The sequence below is a fragment of the Acartia tonsa genome, chromosome 7, assembly GCF_053477335.1.
Source record: "Acartia tonsa isolate MP-2025a chromosome 7, ASM5347733v1, whole genome shotgun sequence".
NCBI lineage: Eukaryota > Metazoa > Arthropoda > Copepoda > Calanoida > Acartiidae > Acartia > Acartia tonsa.
In genome coordinates this window covers 13,425,250-13,450,222 of record NC_137266.1, presented here as the reverse complement: position 1 = coordinate 13,450,222, position 24,973 = coordinate 13,425,250, and the positions used below count along the sequence as shown (strand labels likewise).

At 33.0% G+C, this 24,973-nt stretch overlaps 1 protein-coding gene across 1 annotated transcript in view; it reads right to left on the bottom strand.

Moving 5' to 3' along the window:
• The window catches only part of LOC145324885 (uncharacterized protein sll0005-like), a 103,344-nt gene that overhangs the window by 10,942 nt on the left and 67,429 nt on the right, over positions 1 to 24,973 (bottom strand). Inside the window, exons 2-16 of the mRNA XM_080167599.1 lie at positions 8,334 to 8,473; positions 7,975 to 8,020; positions 7,605 to 7,665; positions 7,037 to 7,107; positions 6,863 to 6,950; positions 6,406 to 6,502; positions 6,109 to 6,224; positions 5,468 to 5,564; positions 5,122 to 5,250; positions 4,652 to 4,705; positions 2,498 to 2,606; positions 1,717 to 1,788; positions 1,208 to 1,309; positions 608 to 721; positions 191 to 297 (exon numbers count right to left, since the gene is read on the bottom strand). Coding sequence (XP_080023725.1) covers positions 191 to 297; positions 608 to 721; positions 1,208 to 1,309; positions 1,717 to 1,788; positions 2,498 to 2,606; positions 4,652 to 4,705; positions 5,122 to 5,250; positions 5,468 to 5,564; positions 6,109 to 6,224; positions 6,406 to 6,502; positions 6,863 to 6,950; positions 7,037 to 7,107; positions 7,605 to 7,665; positions 7,975 to 8,020; positions 8,334 to 8,452 — 1,382 coding nt within the window. The 5' untranslated portion in view covers positions 8,453 to 8,473. The remainder of the gene's footprint in view (positions 1 to 190; positions 298 to 607; positions 722 to 1,207; positions 1,310 to 1,716; positions 1,789 to 2,497; positions 2,607 to 4,651; positions 4,706 to 5,121; positions 5,251 to 5,467; positions 5,565 to 6,108; positions 6,225 to 6,405; positions 6,503 to 6,862; positions 6,951 to 7,036; positions 7,108 to 7,604; positions 7,666 to 7,974; positions 8,021 to 8,333; positions 8,474 to 24,973) is intronic.

The window sequence follows — 24,973 nt, the reverse complement described above, 5'->3', positions numbered from 1 at the left end:
CTGTAGATGGAAACCAATTAGCACAAAATGTGTAAACACAAGGAAAGTTTCCTTTCTATTGATCTATCTATCTTGCGGCAACAGCAATACAGCGTTCCTACATGTCCAGGTACATCTATCTTTCTTGGTGTCTATCTACCTATTATTTCTATCTTTCTATCCACCTAGGATTCTAGATATCTCTTAATACCTGTCAACATCCTGTGGAAGAAATCCAAGCTGAACAGCATCTTCAACAAGGCCAGGTACATCGCCTTGCATCAGATGGACTATAGTCATTGTCATAGTTTTTGTATCCTGCAATATATTAGAGTAATCTTTCAGAATTCCTTGTAAAATATAACAGGATGTCTGTATCTATACCGAAGACCACAGAACCGATTTGATTATCCTTTAAAATTTAGCTTCTCATAGGTCCAGGGAAGGTTTATAACTAATTTGGGGGGTGGTACCCTCTCAAGAGAAACCGCCCCTAAAAATTTTTCTTCGCGAATTATTTTACGTCTTCTTTTTAAAGCAAAATTAAAAATAGTTTCAAATTTCAATAGGTATAATGTCAGACTTAAATAAATCGCAATGTCAGTTGTACATAAAACTCAAAATTTACCTGAATTGGGACATCTGCCATGAGTCCAAAATCAATTAGAGCCAGTTGACCGGCCTGATTCACCAGTAAGTTGCCAGGGTGAGGGTCAGCATGAAAGAATCCAGTCTCTAACAACTAAACCAAATATTTATGAGTGAGTGATCGTGGAAAGAGAAATGGTGGTATAAATACAATGAGATACATCTATTGTTCAACTGTAAGGGTTATAGAAAACATTTCATTCCAATATAACAATAAATATAACGTTTTTTTTTAAGTTAATATTAACCAAGATTGTTTAACGAATGTCTTTTTTCAAAAATAATAGAGTACTTTGAAAGGTTTCGTGATTTTCTTAAAAATTTAAAATTATCTTTATTTCTTTTTAATGCCTTGCCAACCCAACATCTACCCTGCAACTCACTTTGTCTGTTTGTCCATAGTTATTTTGTGCTTTGCATCTAATGTACGTTGTCATCCTAGTTTTATAGGTACTTAACTCAAATAATTTCATGTTTAAAAAATATTCAAATCCAAAAAAGAATGTTATCATTTTTACTTAAAGGAACGGACACGTATAAATCACTAGGTAGAGAATTTCTACAATTATAAAAAAAGAACCTGGATAAGAAAGCATTCAACGCCCACAGGAATAAGTCTTCTGATAACATCAGGACTAGATTTAGCTAACTGTTCTCCCTCTATCCATTCTGATACTAAAACCTACAAGAAGCAGACTGGTTAATCAAATTAAGGACAAAGTATTCTACAATAATCCAAAATTGTCGTTGCTAAATTTTTGTTTAATCTAAGCTCAGCCATTACAGAAATGTATGGCAGGTGGCATTAATAGATAGAGGGTGGGGTATGCCTTCAATGCCACCCCACCCCCCGGGCCCCCTTCCACAAAAAAAGGTGTATTTTGTTGCCATGTAAAGTTATGATCACCAGACAAAGTTTCTACAATCTAAGAATTGTTTGTCAGGGTTTTACTTTAATCAATAGCCAACGTGCTTGGCCATTGATCTCAAAAGATATTACAATAGTGGCGACAAATGCTAATATCCAAATCCAATGTACCGCCTTTACAAAATTCGCTCAAAGACTGAGTAGTTTTATCAAAAGTGTACCTTTCTTGTGGTGAATTTATCAAAAACTTTTGGTACATAAATCTGGTTTTTCAATCTTGGTTCTAACTCCAACTAAAAAATAAAAAAGTTTCAGTAAATTCATATTAATAAAAACACGCTAGGTACTCTATGTAGTAATGATAAGTCTTCACGATCATGAATCCAGTCTGAATACGCAAGCTAAAATAACGGGTATAGTCCCTTTCTTTTCTTCGTTTTTTCACAGTAGGTTTTCTCCTGTTTCTAGCCCCTGCGGGGCAAATTGCCTAACCTTGTGGGGCAATCACATCACCCAATATAACCTAACCTAACCTAAAATAACCTATAAAAAGCTATTTAAAAAATAGGACGAATCGCCCCCTAAGAGGCGTTGCCTCGAAAGGGACTATTCCCGAAAATTCTAGTTAGTCCAACATGACGTTATCTAAATATTTCTTGATAAATTCTGTATATCTAGATATAGAGCCAGTGGTTATCTTTAAAAAGTAAGGTTTTCAATTACATTATTACGAATCTTGACATTATAATTAATAATAGTTGCTTCGCCCCTATGCTTTTAAAGGAGGTCAGAAAAACAGTCCAATTCCCCCCCGAGACATTTAAAGTTTTCTTGAAAAGTATAACAAATTTGGACTAGCATTTCCGAGATATTTTGCTTCAGATAAAAAAAAATACCTTCCTACTTTATATAATAGGAAATATATAAAATATATATACCTGTAATTAGCAAGAAAAAATAATTCAATCAATATAAACATCCGTGTTTAGTTCTTCATTTTACCTTGCATCTAGTTTGGTTAGCAGCCTCATTAACATAATCCAGTTCTTTCAGTGTTGCCCCAGCAAATGTGTCCAACAGGGCTACATCATAAGGTCTCTGGTTGGATATTCTAGAAAAATCTGGTTTTATGAAAACATGCCTTTTGAAATAAAAAAATATCTTTTCATGTAAAGACGTCTAGAAATCATTATCTGACCTCAAAAAAAGGGGAAAAGCCAATTCAAAAATGATGAAAAGATTCGCAAATTTCATTTCGACAGAAAACATACATCCTACTACAATGACATCCAATAACTACATAGGTAGAACCACTGAAAATCATTTTCTAATGCTTTCAATCAAAATTCCGATAAAATCGGCAAGGACATTGCTATGGGGCAGGGAAGTTTAAGTGTGGCAGAAGTACGGACAGACAACCATTAGGTCTTTTGTCTTTAGGATTCTTGTCTCTAGTTCTTTTGTCTTGGGAGTCCTTTTAAGTAGCAAAGCTACTCTTTAATTCGAAATGTCCGTCCGTCTGTCAGGGACAGAATGGGGGAAACGTGATATCTACAACTTACAAAGCTATTAGCCAGTCCCTAATCAACTATGCTTGCCCCATCTGGACACCTAACCTCAGCAAGACAAACTGGGACTCCCTTCAGACATGTCAAAATTCAGCGCTTAAAATAGCCACTGGCTGTCTGAAAATAGCAAGCACAGATCATGTACATTCTGAGACTAAGATAATGCCTGTCCAACAACACTGTGAAATGCTTTCTCAACAATACCTTCTTTATACCCAACTAGAAAGTCACCCTGTTAAGGAAGATCTCACCCGCCCCCAACCAGCTCGTAGAACCAAACACACCCTTGTCACAAAGTTTGGCAGGAGAATTAAAAGACTAGCTCCATCTGACGAAATTCTCAATAATGACCACTATAAAGCCAAGCTCCAGAGGATCCATACAGATTCAGTTAGGGATGTTATCGACATCCAAGCTGTTAATCCTGTACTAAATACAAAAGCACCTGAAATCCATCCATCTGAAAGATTCTTACCAAGAAAAACGAGAGCAACACTTTCTCAACTGAGATCAGGACACAGTACACACCTTAACAGCTACCTGTCCAGACTGGACCAGCAAATCTCTGACCGCTGCCCAGACTGTAATGTACGAGGCCACACCACCAAACACCTCTTCAGATGTAAAAACCGTCCCACACACTTAACTGTACAGTCACTTTGGAAACAACCTGCTGATGCTGCACAATTTCTTGGCCTTCCCCAGGCTGAGATTTTTGATGACCATGGATAGCAAAATTGAGATGCACGGGCTACTAAGAAGAAGAAGAAACGTGATTTTCTCGGCTCCTATAAAAGATAGAAGGCTGAAATTTTCAGGAATTAAATATGTTAACATTCTTCATATTTTCACCAAGTTTCATAAAGATTCGTAATCGTCAATTAATTGATTCCTACATTTTTAAGTTTTCATGATTTTTTAACTCCTATTCAAGATAGACGGCTGAAATTTTCAGGGATTGAAAACCTTAATATACAGCATAGCTTTGCTACTTATAGATGTCGTCATCCTTGTTCAAAATCTTTTTAATCTTTCAAACAGTGTTTGAGAAACAACATTTTCATTAAAGTGAACTAAACAAGGATGACAACATCCATAAAAGCGAAGCACTGAAACGGTAGGACAAACGGACATTAACACTTGTATAGTGTCAGAACTGAATAATCATAATATAAATGTATAAGAGTCAAAGCAAAATTGTAAGTAAATTTGTTGACTTTTTTTTTAGGACTTGATTATAGAGTTGCTTCGATTATTACATTATACTTTGTTGTCCCAGGAATCAATATACCAAAAATCAGATCAATCGGATGATTAGATCACATAAAAATTTGTTGTTAAAAAAGTAAAAAAAATCAACATGTTTAAAATGGACGTACGGACATTTTGGTGATGATTATAGAGTTTCTACGCTTTCTAAATCGTACCTAACTATTAAAGGAATCACCATGCAAAATTTGAAATCGATAGGACAAATCTAACATGCCTAAATTAACGAAAAAAGCTATCCGTTACGGACGGACGTACGGACGGACGGACCGACCCTAATTATAGAAAAGCTTCGCTTTAAAAAAATTAGTATACTTACGTGGTTTTTACCCATTGAATCATTCTTGAGATATGCCTCATGATATAAATATCCCTAAATAGAAAGACGAACTATCAGATTATGATAGTATAATAGGTAATATAATGAACTTAAATATAAGGATGACAACATCCTTAACTAGCGAAGCATAATCTATTGACAAATGGACAAAGGTGAATGGATATAGAATATACATGGATATCATGACAGGTAAAAATTTTCTTTAATATAAGTTGCTAACATGGACATCACTTATTGGTCAGTTCACTTATCCAGTAGGAGGAGGGAGATGGGGAAAAGGTATCCTTATTATCGCCGCTACATGTTTCACTTTTTTAGAGTACATGATAATCTTGTGTAAGCTCCAAGTAATAATAAATCCATTCCAAGGTGTATCTGATCGATCCCTTTAAAAAAAACATTAAGATGCCTACAAAGAAAAATGAAATAAATAATATTATAAATCTTACCTTAAAACATAATGGTGCATGTCTGGCCTCTGTACTTTAAGACCCACCCAAGGACCAGGAGTATTTGAGTCGGACTCTCCTTTCAGTCTTAGTTTGTATACTTGTCCCAAGGAAGCAGCTGCGATAGGTCTAGAAATTGTTTTTTTATGAACCATCTAATGGATTGTGAATTTTACTTAAAACGAAGTTATTTTTGTAAATATCCGTAGGTAGTGTTTATTTTTCGTAATTAAAAGTAAGGACCTATTTAACTGCCTATCCTAAAAGCGAAGCAGTCCTGTTAGGCTTCTATGACGTAGCCGTTAGTAAGGAATCCAAACTACTAAAAAAATAGCCAATAACTTACTTAGTATTTACATCAAGGTCTAAGAAAACTTCATCAACTTTAACTCCAAGCTCTGTCTCGATCACGTCTATAGCGTCTTTAGTGGGGTAACTAGGTACTAAAATAAAATAATTATATTATTAAATGCATTTTTTTGTTGCTATTAAGATATAACTTAGCTTCTATACCTACTAAATAAATATGATATGACATTGAAAAAAATATCACTGTTCTGTCATATGGTCCTTTTATTTGAGTATATTTTCCAAATCTTTGTACCTTATAAACTTTAGTTAACCCGCGGCATTAGCATAAATAAAAGAGTGCCTGCTTGTTGTCGGGAGGTAACGGGTTTTGAGACTATATATGTTTAAATATTAACTACAGTTACTATGTCTTGCACGTGATAACGAGAAAGTAAGAAAAGAGGGAATGCAATGGCCCATAAACAACCGCAACTCATTACCTTTTACAGTAAGGACTTACAGACAATGGTCATGAATCAAAGGGTTGGATGTTACTTAACCTAATATACTATAGTAGGCGTTAGATATCGCATCCCATTACATGCGATTGCGGATAATGCCCTGAGTTCTCTAGTTAATCACTTTAAATCGAAGGTAATTGACTAGGTAGGTAACAAACTAAGAACAAAATACAACCTGCATCACAAAGCTTCTGTAGTTCGAAAAGAAAAGATGACGGAAGAATATCAGGTCTTATGGATACAGCTTGTCCTAGCTTGATGAAACAAGGTCCAAGTCTTGTTAATTTTTCCCTAAACATAAAATTATTGAGAAACAGTATATTTTTATTTTACCTGAAGTAAAAAAATAGTTGATTAAGTATGAATAAGAATAGCAAAGTCCACGGACAGAAGGACAGACACGCACAAACAAATAACCTACTACTTTTGCAAAAAGATTTTTTACTCTTCTTTAGATTAAAAAAACAGGCACCTTAGCTCAACAGCATACTTCTGTTGCAGACCTTCGTGATCCTTTATTTTTCCTCTGATCCAATATTCCCACACGATCAGCTTACATAGGTAAGGTACTGAAACAAAAAATGATATATTTTAAAAAATAAAGTTTCATATAATACATCCTATTATATAAAGTAATAAAGATTTTTTCTAAAGCTTAGAGTTTTAATAACTACTCAACTGAATATGTTCCTCTTAAAAAGAAAGCTTCAAATAGGATATCTTATTTTAAGATTTGATAATGGTATATATGTTTTTTTTAGCCAACTTCTTGCACCTTGCACATTCTTGCTAGTAAAAAATTCTTTTTATATAATGTACCTAAACAATGTGAACAAAAGATGAATTTAATTGGAGAACCCCAGAAAAGGTCTTGGCACTGAATATGTCTAATATTCTCTAAGTATTTTATTGTTAATTTAAATATTTACCTAATTCTGCTATTATTTCACAGCTTCTACTAAAAATTTCCCTTTTTCTGTTGTCGAAGAATTTTTCCATCTTCTCGATATTGTAATCCTATGAAAAAATTGCTATGAATCTCCAAATATAAGAAAGGCATAAAAAGAGGAAATATATAAAAATGTTTTTTAAAAATAAAGTACCAAAGGAAGCTCATCTTTCTCTTGCGTTGATTCAAACTGGTATAGTGGTCCAATTTTGGCGTTATCTAATACTGAAAATAAAGTCATATTCACTAGGTATTTATCAGAGAGATATCATAAATATGAACATATAAACACAAATATCCTTGTAATAAAGTAACAAGATGTCTGTTTGTCTGTACCGAATGATCTCGCTAACCGCTGAACCGATCGGGTTCTCCTTAACAAGGTATTATAGTATAGGTCCCGGGAGAGTTTATAGCTATTTGGAGGGAGGGTACCACCACCCTCCCCAGATAAATAGCCAAAAGTAATAAAATAAAAAAATACCACCATACGGATATTTTTAAAACTTAGCTAATAATATAACTAGCACAATCTAGCGGCGAAAATAATATTTTTGGTAAATAGATGATTTTCCCAGAGATTTTTAAAATAATTTAACGTGTACCTAGAGGCCACTAGGGGCGTAGCCGCTAGTAAAAATATATAGTAGTGTGGTAGGTATATTAAGAAATATTGAATTACTTTCGATTTTCTTCAAGAATCTAAATAAATAACTACTTACCTACATAACCAACTGCTAAAGATGAGCCGCCAATAGCTGATGCCAAGATCAATTTCTTTGCCTGAAAAATTAATTCTATGTTAGTTGTTGTCTCTGGCATCGAAATGATAACATTTAATTGTTTGTATGAACTTGTATTGTATGTAAATATTCAAGTAAAAGAGTCCATAATCGGCGATGGTAAGGTAATAAAGATTAGCACCAAAGAAACAGCGAGTCAAGTAATAATGTACTTGAACGAGCAGCTTTAGCATGCCCGCCCGACCATACAAAAGTGTCTCGTCGTCTCCTACCCCATGACTTCTTAGGTCCAAACAAGAAAACACACACGCACAAGAAAATAATAATAAATATGTTTTAAAATTCTTACTTTTGCTTTGCTTGATGGTGTTCGTAGTCTCTTACCTCTGCCTGTTCTAAAACAATTTTAAAAATTAAAAAAAGGTTTTACAATATAAAAATTTATCATAACCAAGTGAATAAAATAACTAGGTACATAGTTTGATAAAAATAAGTTATAAACCAAAAGAAAGTTAGGTTAAATAAAAATAATATTGTTTAGGTTTTAATATTACAATAATAGGCACTAGCACTAGAATACTAATCCCGAGGGGAGAGGGAAGTCTCTATCTTAAATTGTAGAAGAAAATTGGGCATAATTTCTTGTGGGTCTATTTTTCTAAATTATGAGGGTGGAAGTGATAATTGAAAATAAAATAAAATACTCACTTCAAAGCAACATTAAATACTGATGTATTCTGTAACCGTTTTGAGTTGGCTTGAAAAAGAGAGGATCCATTGTGAAATGATGTGTTAGAAACAACACGGCTCATAAGCCGTACGGACATTTTAACTTAATATTTATGTCTAAAAATCGGGTTACAATTTAGAATTTATTTTATTTATATATAGAATTTATGTTTATAACTCCTAAGGTAGTAAGGGGTTTTTGATATTCAAGATCTCGATGTCCACTGAACCGATTGAGATCTAAATTTTAGGGGAAGCTTCATAACACGTACAAATTTCCCGGATTAGTTTTAGGCTATTTTACTTTCTTTACCCCACCAAATATGCTATAAGTGCGGCAACGGGTATCATATATAAGTTTTTTTCATCATAAATGCATGAACGTTATGGTATCTTTTTAAAGTCTGCACTATAAATATAGAAGCTAAATTATTAAAAATTATGACGGATTCGATTTAATACCTGTACAAGCTTTTAAAGTACGTACATATTAAACGTAACAAAGAATTTTTTAATATTATATTAACTGTGTCTTGGATCCAGATTTTCCTTCGTAACTATATAATTTAAAAAACTGAATCAATGTAATGTAGCTCTAAAAGCTGTCTGATGTGATCTCGGTATGTAATTTCAAATTTGTAAAAACATTTCAGTGCTTATAAAATTGTATATGAATTTCACAATATTTGTTTTTATGTAATAGTGGCATTCAAAGAATATAAATAAAAGGGAATCACAATAGAAATTTAAGTAAAAATTGACTGAAATATAGCTGTGATTCTGTAAAATAAATATTATCAAAACTCACAGACGTAGTGATGTAAACATTAATCAGCTGATCATTGCGAAACAATTTTCGAGGATATATTTTCTCTTACTAAATTTTCCCAGATTTTTTAACATTATCATTACTTGAATCTTATACCAGATTATTTTGTACTATAATGAAGTGAAACTTGTAGCTGGCTAAAATATTGACCCCAGTGGCGTTCGAAGCACTTTGTCTAAGGGGGGCCATTTTGAAGATTTGCCAGGGGGCACTTTGCTTTAGGGGGGTCATTTTGATTATGTATACTAATTTTAAATACCGGGCGTTTTAAGGGGTGAGATTATTTGATTATGGGCCTTCTAGTCCTTATCCCTTATTTCCCATCCCTATTTAACATTTCTTTCCCCCATCTCTTCCCCCCCCCCATTCTTTCCCCCCATCTCTTCTCCCCCATCCCTCCCAGCGTAACTTTAAAAAAAAGGTAGCATGCTACGTTGTTCGATATGGTAGCTTATGAATTACCAGTGGAGTCTAAAAGGGTCCTGAATGTCCTGCTTGTACTGTCAGATATCTTGAATTTTTACGTGTTCCTTTTTTGACGACTTTTTATACAGTTTTGTACTATGAGAGGTGTACTTGGAATTTATAGTTGGGTGGGGAACACGAATATAATAGTGTGTTAACACTTTATGGACGAAATGGGCAAACTTTCTATTAAAAAGTTATGAGCTATTTTTTTAAAGAAAATTTAATAATAATGGGAATAAGATATTTAAGAATATCGCATTAATATTGAAAGAGGACAATGAATAGAAAAATTAATATCATTATGAATCTTTTGAAGCGAAGTTTTTCTAATATTATGGTTACTTTGTCCGCCCTAAGCCCGCAGCGCTCGGCTCCCTAGTCTGCCTAGCCGCAGCGCTCGGCCCTCTTGCCTGCCTAGCCGCAGCACTCTGCCCCCTTGCCTGCCTAGCCGCAGCGCTCGGCCCCCTTGCCTGCCTAGCTAGAAAAAAACGCCTATAATTAATTTAGGCATGCTAGAATTACCCTATGAATTTCAAAATTTGTATTATCATTCTTAATCTTAATGCATTATTTATAGGTCGTAGCAACTCTAAAAAACTCTATATAATCTTTAACAAATGTCTGTATGTCACTTTCAAACATGATTTTTAAAACGTTGATTTTTAGGACGTTTAGGAACAATGTAATAATTAATGCAAATTGATAATCAAGTATAAAAATGTTGAAAAAAAGTTTCAGCCTATTATTTTTTATAGGAGCCGAGAAAATCACGTTTTCCTTAAACTAATACATACAGACAGACGGACATAAGGACAGACGGACATTTTAAATTATAGAGTAGCTTCGCTACTAATAATTTAGTATAAGAATGTTGACAAGAAGTTTCAGAATTTTATCTTTTATAGGAGCCGAGAAAATCATGTTTCCCCCAAACTAAGACATACGGACAGATGGACAGACGGACATTTCAAGTTATAGAGTAGCTTCGCTACTAAAAATGTTAATTCACAATTAACAAAGATGACAACATCCGTTATTAGCGAAGCACAGATGTATCCTATTGTATAAAGTAGTAAGCTTTTTTGTCTGTAGCTTCTTATTAGTCCAGGGAAGGTTTTAACTATTTTAACTATTTAAAACAATAACTCTTATAGAGTTTCAGAAGCAGAACATTAATTTTTAAGTCTAAACAAAATTATACATAAATGTGTTGCAAAATTGCACATATATAGGATCAAATAAAAGGGCATACTTTCATTTTTAGGATTTTATTGTAGAGTTGCCTTGCTTATAATACTTTACCTTGTTGTCCTAAGAATCAATATTCCAAAAATCAGATGAATAGGAGAAGCATATTATACAACAACATGTTGTCAAAATGCTAAGCTTTATAAATTGTACCTAACTGTCATGGGAATCATCATGCAAAGTTTGATATCGATGGGACAATTCTAACATGCCGAAATTAACGAAATTACGAATTACGGACGGACCGACCCTAATTTTACAAAACTCTCTCTTATTTGACAAAAAGGCGGGGTAGTTTATTGTTTGTTTTTAAAAGCGAAGCTTTTCTATAATTAAAGCCAGTCTGTCCGTCAGTCCGTCCGTAACGGTTAGCTCTTTTTGTTAATTTAGACATGTTAGAATTGTGCTAGCGATTTCAAACTTTGCATGATAATTCCTATAACAGTTAAGTAAAGATTTATGAAGCGTAGCAACTCTATAATCCTTACTAGAAAGTCCGCACGTCCAACCTTTTTAATGTTTTTTTTATATCTTATAATCAATCTTTATATCTGATTTTTAAAAGCGAAGCTTTTCTATAATTAGGGTCAGTCTGTCCGTCCGTCCATAACGGATAGCTTTTTTCGTTAATTTAGGCAAGTTAGAATTGTCCTATTGATTTCAAATTTTGCATGGTGATTCCTTTAGTAGTTAGGTACGATTTAGAAAGCGTAGCAACTCTATAATCATTACCAAAATTTCCGTACGTCCATTTTAAACATAATGATTTTTCTACTTTTTTAACAACGAAGCTTTTCTATAATTAGGGTCGGTCCGTTCGTCCGTAACGGATGTTTTTTTTCGTTAATTTAGGCATGTTAGAATTGACCTATCGATTTTAAATTTTGCATGGTGATTCCTTTAATAGTTAGGTACGATTTAGAAAGCGTAGCAACTCTATTATCACAAAAATGTCCGTACGTCCATTTTAAACATAAAGATTTTTTTACTTTTTTAACAACTAATTTTTATGTGAAATAATCATCCGATTGATCTGATTTTTGGTATATTGATTCCTGGGACAACAAAGTATAATGTAATAAGCAAAGCAACTCTATAATCAAGTCCTAAAAATGTATGTATGTCCTGACATTATCCTGAATCAAGCAGTTTTTCAACAAATTTACTTACAATTTTGCTTTGACTCTTATACATTTATATTATGATTATTCAGTTCTGACACTATACAAGTGTTAATGTCCGTTTGTCCTACCGTTTCAGTGCTTTGCTTTTATGGATGTTGTCATCCTTGTATAACAACAAATGTTTATGTGATCTAATCATCCGATTGATCTAATTTTTGGTATATTGATTCCTAGGACAACAAAGTATAATATTATAAGCAAAGCAACTCTATAATCAAGTTCTAAATATGTAAATATGTCCATAAACATTATCCTGTATAAAGCAGTTTTTCAACAAATTTACTTACAATTTTGCTCCGACTCTTATACATTTATAATCTAATTATTCAGGTCTGACACTATATAAGTGTTCACGTCCGTTTGTCCTACCGTTTCAGTGCTTCACTTTTATGGATGTTGTCATCCTTGTTTTAATACCGTTTCCTATTACATCTAAATAGGTATAATGTTATAAGCGAAGCATCTCCAAAATCAAGTCCTAAAAATGTAAGTATGTCCTTAAACAGTGTCTGTATTTTAGCAGTTTTGCCTACAATTTTGTTGACAAATATACATTTATATTCTTCTGCTTATTAAGTTCTGACACTCAAGGGTTTATGTTCGTTTGTCCTACTGTTATGGAGCTTCTCTTTTATGGATGTTGTCATAATTGTTTTACTGTAGGTCGGGCATTATGTTATAATACAAAGAATTTCTATTATCAAGCTTTATAATATAAGATAAAATCCTAAAACCTAATTGGACAACAATCAATTTAGGTTAGGTTAGATTTAGTCATATTAGAATAGGTATTTTAAAGAGGTACTAGCTAGGAGCATGGTCAAAATATATCTATTTTTCTCAACAATATTCCTAGTTTTAAAGAGTTCGCTTATCAGGCAGTCTAATTTAATAAGCTTCACATGTTTAAATATGAAATCCTTGTTATAATCGAAGCTTTTCTACAATTAAGATTGCTCCGTCTGTCCATTATTGTTCTATCTATTTCAAACTATGCATGTAGAACAGTGGGAAAAGGAGAAAAGGTGTTTTAATTTAAATGAAAAAATCAATCAAAACATTTTTAATTATTAATGTATTACCTATTCTTTTTCAATTAAACTGTAGGTAATTTTGATGAAATAAAATCTTAATTTAGAAAAGCTTAAATTAAAACAATTTTTTTATAATTTTCCCAACAAGAAATAACGTAAATTTTTCATAAATAAAGAGATGAAAAAAAGGAAGTATATGATAAAAAAACATTATAAGTGACAAAATTATTTGTTTATTATGATACGGAATTTCGGTTAACTATTATTATGCAATAACATTTTTTATTAAAAATATTAATATGTAATTTATTACCTTTTCATGGAAACAAAGACAAGACTGGGGGCTCTACTTATAGTCAAACAAAACCCACCATCTAATTTGTTATTTAATAGATACATTACTTACAATTTTATGATAAGAAAAGGTAAAATAGATAATTTTGAAAGCGAAGCCATTCTATAATTGGGATCAGTCTCTCCTTACGTCTGTATGTCAGTTTGTACGTTTGTACTTTTGTACGTTACAAGCAGCTCTTATTGTTAATCTAGACATGTTAAAATTTCCTATTAATTTTATTTTTTCAATATCTAAGCGATTTTAGTATTTTTAGATTAAATCTTTAATAGTTTTTTTTTAGCTATATTTATATTTTTCACATTTCCCGATTGTATCTTTTGTGGTCTGATTTTAAAAACTTCAGTAAATAAGGGTATTAAAATTGAATTTTCCATCATTGTAAGGTATCTGTAGATGACAGGGCAAGTAACTTTTTCTTATTTCACATATTTCTTCATTTCTTGATAATGATAACCCTTTGTTCTTATCATCCTTAACCCTTAAAAGTAAGGCCCCTTGCTGCGCCTATTAGTTGGGGGGGGGGGGTGCAACGCCCCCCCCCTCTTATTATCTCAGCTTCTATTAGAGCTAGAAAGCTAAGAAAATTTGTGCATGTTCCCTGTTTAATAATAAATTTCCAACTAATAGTGAGTCAAAGTCAATTTCAGCTTCCTTCACCCTTTTATTTAACAATCTTTGTTTTTAGGTCCTTTTTTATTAAACAATTTTAAAAGGCTGCCATTTTCTAAATTTTGAAGCTAAAAAACTATTTTTTTTCTTCAGAAAATGTTATCTTTATGTAAATTTTGTATTACAAATCTCAAAACATAAATTTTGGCGGGCACAGCTGTACTTGGCAGCTGCCAGCTGCCGCAGTCATCAGGTAAACTACGGCAGATCATAATGAAATTTTATTATGTTATTAAATGCCCCCCCCCCCCTTCAGTTTTTCATGTGTAAAAGATTGAAAACCATAAATAAGTGACTTATTACATATGGATATAACATATACCAGAGACTTAAACAAAGAATTTACCTTACAAAGATACTAAATATTCTCTTTTAGTAAATCCCTATATGAATTATAAGTATAACAAGGATGACAACATCCATAAGTAGCGAAGCATAAAAAATCATCGATGGGAATACGTACAGGTAGATTTAAATGGTTTTTTAAATAGATTTATTGGATAAAATAAACATGAAACCTTGTTTTATTTTGCATGATGACAATGGTCAAAATAAATTATATTAAAGATGCTCATAACAATGGGAAAAATTATTTTGATACTGATATCCCATAAAAGTTTGAAAATTGCATCAAAATAAACAAAGATATGGGGAAATATGTAAAACATATAAAAATAGCCAAAAACCTGATAAAAGGCAGTCTGGCCGTCATGGTTGTTTTATTAAAACGACAAAAAATTTAATTTTTAAATCCTTAACTTAAAAAATTTGGAAAATCGGACCATATACACTGAAGATATGGAAAAAAGTGTTAAATATATAAAAATAGCCTAAAACCTGCCAAAAAGGCAGCCTGGCCGTCATGGTTACTTTGTTTAAAAGACGGGAAATTTAATTTTGATATCTATAACTGAAAAATTTTGAAAATCGGACTATAAACACTGAAGATATGGAGAAAAATGTTAAATATATAAAAAAAACAGCCTAAAACCTGCTAAAAAGGCAGTCTGGCCGTCATGATTGTTTTCTTTACAAGACGGGAAATTTAAATTTGATATCTATAAATGAAAAAATTTTGAAAATCGGACCATAAACACTGAAGATATGGAGAAAAATGTGAAAAATATAAAAATAGCCTAAAACCGGACTATCGGACTATAAACACTGAAGATATGGAGAAAAATGTTAAATATATAAAAAAAACAGCCTAAAACCTGCTAAAAAGGCAGTCTGGCCGTCATGATTGTTTTCTTTACAAGACGGGAAATTTAAATTTGATATCTATAAATGAAAAAATTTTGAAAATCGGACCATAAACACTGAAGATATGGAGAAAAATGTGAAAAATATAAAAATAGCCTAAAACCTGCTTAAAAGGCAGTCTGGCCTTCATGGTTGATCCTTTAAACGACGGGAAATTTAATTTTAATATCTGTAACTGAAAAAATTTTGAAAATCGGACCATAAACACTGAAGATATGGAGAAAAATGTGAAAAATATAAAAATAGCCTAAAACCTGCTAAAAATCGGTCCGAACGCCAATGATGTTTTAGGGTCAATTGTGCTCCTCAATGATGGGAATGTTGTCAAAAAATTTCAGCATTCTATCTTTTTTAGGAGCTGAGTAAATCCCATTTCCCCCATAGCGTTACGGACTGACTGACGGACTGACTGACGGACTGACGGACGGACAAAGTGAATTATAGAGTAGCTTCGCTACTAAAAAGTGAATTATAGAGTAGCTTCGCTACTAATTAAGATAAACATTTTCTTAAATATTTGCTTTTCTACCTTAAAAATAAAAAAAATACTTTGACTGACTTATAGTCTAATTTCATTATTAAACAGTGGACTTGCATAAATTTTTTTAGGACTCTAGCTCTGAAAAGAGCTGAAATAAAAGCAAGGGTGTTCAATGACTTCATGCCACCCCCCCTCCCTTCCTACAGATTAGGGTCTGAAAAGGGGCCCAACTGTTAACCCTTAACTTATAAGTATGACTTTTATAAGTATGGGTATGACACATAACTGAGAGTTAAAACTTTTGAATATCTCCATCCTGGCGGGAACAGGATGCCAGCAAACCTGGAAATTTCATCTAGGTAAAAAGCAAATATATTTTTGTGACTTAAACAAAGCATTTTATCTTACCAAAATACTGAAATATCCTCTAGTGATACATCCTCAGATGAAATACTGGTGTTCAAGTCAATTTCAGGTTCCAGGTATGATCCTTCAGGTCCTGATCCTCCAGGTCTCCAGAAATCTTTAAAAGATTCCTGTGACCGCAATTTTTGACTTAGAGACTTCAAATTGCTTTTCTTACATGTCTACATAATGTATTAAAATTTCATAAAGATCCGCCAACATTTTCCGCTGACTGCGGCGGCTTGCAGCTACCAAGTACAGCTGCGGCCGCTAGAATTTATGTTTTGATATTTCTAATATAAAATTTACTTAAAGATAAACATTTTCTGCAAAAAAATTGTTCTTCTTGCTACAAAAATAAAAAAAATTACAGCTGTTTGAAATTTTTAAGTAGAAAAGGACTTAAAAACAAAGGTTGGTTAATAAAAGGGTGAAGGAAGCGAAAATTGACTTTGATTCACTTGAGGTCAGAAAATCATTATCAAACAGGGGACCTGCATAATTTTTTTTAGCCCTCTAGATCTAATAGGAAATGAGATAATAGAGGGTAGCGTTGAACGCAACCCCACCCCCACCCCAACCCCAATCATAAAATCATAAAAAATGTTGTCAAAAAGAAAAAATTTGCATTTTATAATGCACGTCTGGAATTTCTGGTTGACTTTTTATATCGTACAGGCACCCTACTACTACGTCGGAAATCAATAAGACAACTCTAAAATTCCTAATGACAATAAAAGCTATCCGTTATGAACAGATCAACCAACGGACCATTTATAAGCTTTTTTTATTTACACAAGTATCATAAAAAATGTTATTAAAAAGTGTACATGGACGCAAGGATTTTTTATTAACAATAAGCGATAATTGTTACCAACAGAAAGGCGGACCAACCTCAACTATACAAAAGCTAAACTTTTAGTGATTATAGAAAAGCTTTCTTTAAAAAAAAGTTGATTAATTTAATTCATTAAAAATGTCGCACATTACTGAGTTTGCGTTTTTTGAGATAGACCAAATTACATTCAGGACCCTTTTAGACTCCACCGAATTACCACCTAATTTTTTGGCGATAAACGTTGGAAAATCGGCCTTTCAAGCAAAAGGTAGCATGCGAGTTCGCCATCAATATCGTAGTAAGTAGCACAATATAGTAGCAGTGGCGTGCGAACCGAAGGGGGCATTTGGGGCAATTGCCCCCCCCCCCTAGCGACCAAAACGTCCCCAACCCACTGCCCCCCCCCTTAGCCACCGCCCCCCTGCCCCTCCCCCCTAAATGTTGAAAAATGCCCTGTTTTGCCCCCCGTGGTCAACAAAAATGGCCCTTTTTGCCCTCTACCCTACAAAAAGCAAAACTATCCCAGTTTCCAAAAAAAAAGATCAAGAAATACTTTTAAAAATTTTTTTTGCGCTTCGCGCCAATCAGACAGTTACTTTTCATTTAACCTTACCCCAAATTTTTTAACTAGTGTAGAAATTAGGTTATAATCTCTTTTCACTGAACATAACAAACCAGGTAATAGAAAGTATTTTATTTTGTATAATACAAACTTTTTACAGAAGAAATTTTGTACATCCCCAATGATAATATACAAAATTACCCCTTATATAGATTTCAATTAGTGGATGAAACGTATGGAAACTGAACTTAATTAACCAACCAATCAAAATTCCATTAAAGTCCCCTAAGTTGTTGAGCCAACAAATAAGAAAATTTTATATGAAATATTGGGGACTAGTGTAATAAATAGCCCAAAAACCCATCTCTCCTTGCATATTTGAAGAAAAAAATTTGTGCTTTGCGCCCTTCCAAATAGTTTCTGCTTTTTATCACATTGTATATTTTCTTGTTATTTCTATAAAAACATTTGTAAACATCAAATATCAAAAAGTTATTTTATATCAAAAAGAAACAGCGTTGATATTTATCTAAGTCTTTTTCTCAACACTGTATGTCTGTCTAAATTAATAACTATATATGAAATCATATGATCATCCCAGACTTATGATATCATCATTATGGAGTATAATTAACTATTAAAAATTCATGGAGGTCAGACTGCTTTTCAGGACGTTTTTATCTATTTTTGTATCATTCACAATTCCCCCATTGTTTGGTCCAATTTACAAAATTTTTGTAGATAAGGGTATCAAAATATCAGGGAGTAAGGGAGGGGACAATGGGCAATTAATTCAATTTAAGAGTTTTTGAAGAAAGGCCATGAAAACCAGAATAATCCCGAAAATATGGTGGAAATTGTAAAGTGATTGTTGATTAAATCTAGAAAACCATAAACTAAGAAAAAAGTTCCAAGAAAAAAAGCAATCATTTGAAAATAAGATTACCAGTATTACAGACTGACATAACCATTCTGTAATTAATTACTAGAAATATCTCCCTGGAACTCTCCAAATGACAGGGAAAGAGAAAAGAGATTTGGGGGCAAGTGATGTGAACACGGAAAAAAGGGGCAGGCAGGCGTGTAGCTGGATGGGCAAGTATAATGACCCGCATGCCTTACTGCCCCTTTTTATCCTGTTTATTTCCCCCACCTCCCTTCTCCATTTCCCTTTCTCGTCTACTTTTAAAAAGGAGGTGGGGATGAAGGGAGTGAAATATAGTATGGGAGGGGGGCCATGTATTTATATTTGAACTACTCTCTGTCTGCAAAACTATATATATTCAAAACTAACATAGCGAGTAACGGCATTTCTTGCGCAAGTCCCCAAACTCAGTCAGAAACTCAGACTACTAAAGATTGAATATTCGATCCATTGTCCCCTCCCTTACTCCCTGTCAAAATATAGTCCTTTTTTTGTGACATTGCCTCTGAAGGGGCGTTTCATCGTATTTTCACAGTAGCTTTTCCCCTATGCATAGTCCCTGCGGGGATATCACCTAACCTAACTTAACCTATAATAACCTATTAAAAGCTACTGTGAAAATACGACGAAATGCCCCTTAAGAGGCGTTGCCAAAAAAGAGACTATACCTCAAAGTTTTCCATATTTCTAAGAGATTTTTATATTCGTAGATGAAAGGACAAGTAATTTTTTTTACATTTAACGTAGTTTTTTATATCTTTGGTTTTTATGGTACGATAAATTTTTTTGTGGATTAAATATCAAAAAAAATCCAGTATGTAATTTACTTTGATTGTCATCACACAACATACATGAAAAAGGATTTGTGACTTTTTCTTCCTAAAAATATATTTATTCTAACAAATGCTCTTTAAATCTTCTTAACTGTATTCTTATTCATGATTTTTTGTGCTTTGCTACTTATAGATGTTTTCATCCTTGTTGTCATACAATAAAGAAATATTTCAAATCAGTTTTACTTAATAGGTAAATTTTTGGTAAATTATTTTCAAAATGAGTGTTTTTATTTCCCCCCCTTCCTTATTTTTTAAATGGGGTTATTCATCCTTCCTGCTGAGATTTTATAACATCCCCCTTCACCCATAAAAAATGTTTTGTGGGGGGGGGGGAGGTTAAATTATCTTCTGTACTTTTTTTCTAGCTTCCATCCCTTCAGTCATTGCAGGTTGGGGAGAAGGGATGGGGGAGAAGAGATGGGGGGGAAGAGATGGGGGATAGAAATGGGATATAGAGATGGGGGAAGGGATGGAGGAAGGAATGGGGAAGAAGGGATAAGGACTAGAAGGCTCATAATCAAATAATCCCACCCCTTAAAACGCCCTTATTTAAAATTAGTATATATAATCAAAATGCCCCCCCCCCCTAAAGCAAAGTGCCTCTGGGGGTGGGGGGGGGGGGGGGCAAAATTTTACAAAATCTTCAAAAAGCGAGAGAGAGAGAGAGAAACATATCTTACTCTTTATTAAATTAAGCCGGGAATAGTATGATCTCTCTTTCTCTCTCTCTCTCACTCAAAACAAAAAAAAAACAGTTCAATCAATTTCATAATATACACAGATTGTACAAATCATACAGAAAGAGAGAGAGTGTCCACCTCTGTGTTACCTCTGAAATTAAAAGGGGTGATTTTATATCTGTTTCCATTATAATTTAAAATTAAGAGGAAGTTAGTATTTATTGCTAAATATATCCTATTTTAATTACCATTAAGACAATTTTGTACATTTGCTGTTGTTTAAAATAAGAATGCTTAAATTTTTTTTATAATAGACCAATAACACATTATGATAATATGTTATATTATTATACAGTTATTCATATCCGCTGGATAGAAACCAGTTCTGCACTGTAACTTTACTCTAGATTTTACTCATATCCGCTGGATAGAAACCAGTTCTGCACTGTAACTTTACTCTGGATTTTATTCATATCCGCTGGATAGAAACCAGTTCTGCACTGTAACTTTCCTCTGGATTTTATTCATGTCCGCTGGATAGAAACCAGTCCTGCACTGTAAATTTCCTCTGGATTTTATTCATGTCCGCTGGATAGAAACCAGTTCTGCACTGTAAATTTCCTCTGGATTTTATTCATATCTGCTGGATAGAAACCAGTTCTGCACTATAACTTTCCTCTTGATGATTTTATTCGTATCTGCTGGATAGAAACCAGTTCTGCACTGTAAATTTCCTCTGGATTTTATTCATGTCTGCTTGAAGATCAGCTGAAATAAATTTCCTATTCGAGCCCTAGTTTCCTGAAGTGTACAGCAGATAACCCAATTATTGCAGACCCTATTTTCAGCGACTCCGGTCAAATGGAAAAGCGATTTAATGTATAAACGATTTATACATTATACATTCAAAAATTTTAATTTTTCAAATTTTGATTTTTATTTAAGTTTGAAGCTTTTTTAGCTAGTAGCAAATATTGAGATAGGACGCGGAAGCTACGCACACTTTCGGAAACTAAATTCAGTTCATCTGCTTGAATTCAGAGGTGAATTCTTTAAAAAAACTTTTGCTCACTAAAATCAATTTGCCTTACTAAAATTTTAGTGGGGCAAAATCATCCCCTCTAAATTTCTAGTTTGCCTCACAGATTTAAGTGGGAAAAAGGTTTTTTAAGAATTTACCTAAGTTTTGCTGCACCAAAAATTAATTCTATGGAATAAAAATGATTAATGCATGTTGTTTGTTTTTAGTAGCGAAGCTACTCTATAATTTGAACTGTCCGTGTCCGTATGTCCGTTTGAAACGTTTTTGGGGAAACATGATTTTCTCGGCTCCTTTTGAAGATAGACGCCTGACATTTTTAGGGATTAAATATGTGAACATTCTTGATATTATCACCAAGTTTCATTAAGATTCGTCAATTAATTGGGGGCGTTAGATTGATTCTTTTCCTACATTTTAAAGTTTTAATGATTTTCTCGCCTATTCAAGATAGACGGCTAAAAATTTCAGGGATTGATTAAGTTCACATTCTGTATATTTCTATTAAGTTTTATAAAGATTTGCTTAATGGTTTAGATTTACTCGGAAGTCAAGTTTTAAGTCAGTTGGGACATTTTGACACATAGCTCCTAAACTATGCATAGCACAGTAATTGTTTTTATATTTCAAAAAAAATAGAGTTCATAGCGGTTCTAACAGTATGCATACCTACCTTTTTCCAAATATCAACACAAGCCGAGCAATTTGAATTTTAGAAATCTACGCATTTTTTGCACAACCTTTTCAGTGATTAGACAAAATTGGTTCTATAGTACGGAAATATTTGTTTAATGATTAGGCAGAAATTTAGGTACAATTTACAGAGAAAGCGTAGTAACTCTACAAAGATAGTCCATAGGTTCATTTAAACATGTTGATTAAAATTTTTCAAATGATAAGATTATTCTATTCATCAGATTTTTACAGGGATAAGGGAAGGGAAACGTAGGAAAATATTATTTCAGGCCTATTTCAAGCCTAGGCCTAATAAACCAGTTTTGGGATGACGCAGTGGTTCGTCCTAAACGCTACTGAAAAAGCTGTGTGTGTGTGTGTAGATAAAGTATAGAATCAAATTCAGGTAGCTAGTTTAAAGTAAAAAACATAACTTTTTATAAACCTATATATTAATGGCTTTTGTTAAAATGAAGTTTTTTCTCTCCCAAAATTTTTTATCTTTTACTTTGGTAATTTGAACTGTCAGAAAGCTATCGTTGGGTTTCCCTCAGACAGATTTTAGTTTGTATTATTTGCATTTTTATTAATGAGTAAAAATTTTATTTGAAAATTTCATTGCTAATTAAAATTCAAAATAAATAAATAAATATGCACTTGGGTAACATTCTATCAAGTTCTTTGGATACTATAATGTAATGATATATCTGTACTGTGTTGTATTGTACAAAAATTAGGGGTAAGGTGTTGTATCAATTCCGTACTAAATTTTTAAAATTCAAAATACAACATCTAATTTATAAACTACCAAATGAAAATTTGTAGCTACCTTTTTTCAAAAAAAAATAATCCCGTTATTTTTGTTTTTTCTATATGGCCCTTTTTTAATGTTTAACTCTAAGCAGATTTAATAATTAAACTAATGTGATCTAACACCATTTATATTTATTTTTTCGGTGAATCCTAAAATGGTGGGTCCGGCTCTCTGGCATATCTCAATTTTGGCGAACTTAAAATTTTGCAACGCCTTAGTAGAAACAAAATTAATTTATATTTAGAATATATACATTCTGTATTAAAAAGCAATTAAAATTATCAAGAAATTTAATTTTGTATAACAAAAATATCAATTTGATTTTAAAAATTAGCGATGACATCGCAGACAACTTCGTATGAAACTAATGTAAAAATTCGAGTTACTTCTAAGATGTCATGACACTTTTTTTTAGTAGCGAAGCTACTCTATTTCCAAAATGTCCATCTATACTTAACTTTGTCATAAATGGAGTAGGGGAAAGGTGATTTTCTCAGCTACTATTCAAGATAGACACCTGAATTTTCTTGACACCATTCATATAATCATTTTTGAAAACAATGGCAGTTGTAGGTAGCTTTGCCCCTTCCGTTTTTGAGTGGGGAGGAGGGGGACGGGCATTGAATGCTTCCTTTAACCTTTTATATCATCCTCTATTACAGCAAGAAGGTTGTGTGCATATTCCCTGGTTGTTAAAAAATTTCCGACCGTAAGTCGTTACCTTGATAAAACAAACAAATAAACTATTAGGAAACCATTGTTCTAGAGTTCCTCAGGTGTTTTCTATCTAATTTTATGTGTGAGAGTCCACATCTCCATCCTTGGGGTTACAGGATGCGAACAAACAAGGCAGGATCATGCAGGTGAAGAACAAAAATATTTTTTTTTACTTAAACAAAGCTTTTTTCATTACCAATATATTAAAAGATCCTATAGTAGTCCATATCAATTTAAAATATAGGGTTTAAAGTCATTTTCAGGTTTTGGGTATGACCTGCATAAAACTTTAAATGGCTCCTATGAAAGCACTTTTAGACTAAGATAATTTTATTTTTAAACTCCAAGCTTAAACTAACATGTTAACATGACATATTAAAATGTCATAAAAATCTGCCGCTATTTTCCCACCAACCGCTAACTGCAGTGGCAGACAGCTTCCAAGTACACCACTGAAGTTTATATTTTGAGAATTCTAATACAAAATAAACTTTTTTTTTGGAAAAATTGCTCTTCTACCCTCAAAAATAAAGAAAACTACAGCAGCTTAAAATCTTTAAAAAGGGCCTAACAAGGATGACAACATCCATAAGTAGCGTGGCACAAAAATCGTGGATGGGAATACATACAAATAGAATGAAAGAGTAATCTTTAAAATCAAGAAAAGATTCACTGGAAAAAATAAACACAAAACCTTATTTTATTTTCTATAATGATTGACATACCAACGGCCAAAGTAAATTATATGCTGGATTTAATTTAGATATCAATAACTAAAAAAGATTTGAAAATCGGACCATAAACACCAAAGTTATGGTGAAAAATTTGAAAAATACAAATATAGCCTAAAACCTGCTAAAAAGCAGTCCGACCGCTATGAATGTGTTAAAGTTAATTATGCTCGTTAGTGTTGGGAATGTTGACAAAAAGTTTCAGCCTTCTATCTGTCATAGGAGCCGAGAAAATCACGTTCCCCCCACTTTGTCTCCAACCGAAATACGGACATTTTGAATTATAGAGTAGCTTCGATACTAAAGTAAAAGGGTAGGAAATACAGAAATTCTTTATAAAACAAACACTCTTTTAGACGGACTAAAAGACATTTTAAATTATAGAGTAAATTGCAAACAAATAAAAGATTCATTTTTCAGCTCAATTTGTTCCTGCAAACATTTTAAAAAAAGCCTTTCTATAATTTTGATCGGTCCCCCCGCCCTTACGTCCGTCCATACGAATTAGAAAGTGTAGCAACTCTACCAAGAAAGTCTGTACGTTCATTTAACCCTTAACGGTCGGAGAGGGGGGGGGCGTTGAACGCCCCCCCATCCGGTTTTTTCTATCTCATTTTCTGTGTGTGAAAGATAAAGAGCCCATACTGCTTGACTTTTTAAGTGTGGGTATGACACATAACTGAGAGTTGGAATTTTTTGAATATCTCCATCCTGGCGGGCACAGGATGCCAGCAAACCTGGCAGAGTCATCCAGGTAAAGAACAAAAATATTTTTTTAATTAAACAAAGCATTTTATCTTACCAAAATACTAAAATATCCTTTAGTAGTACATCCTCATATTAAATACAGGTGTTCAAGTCAA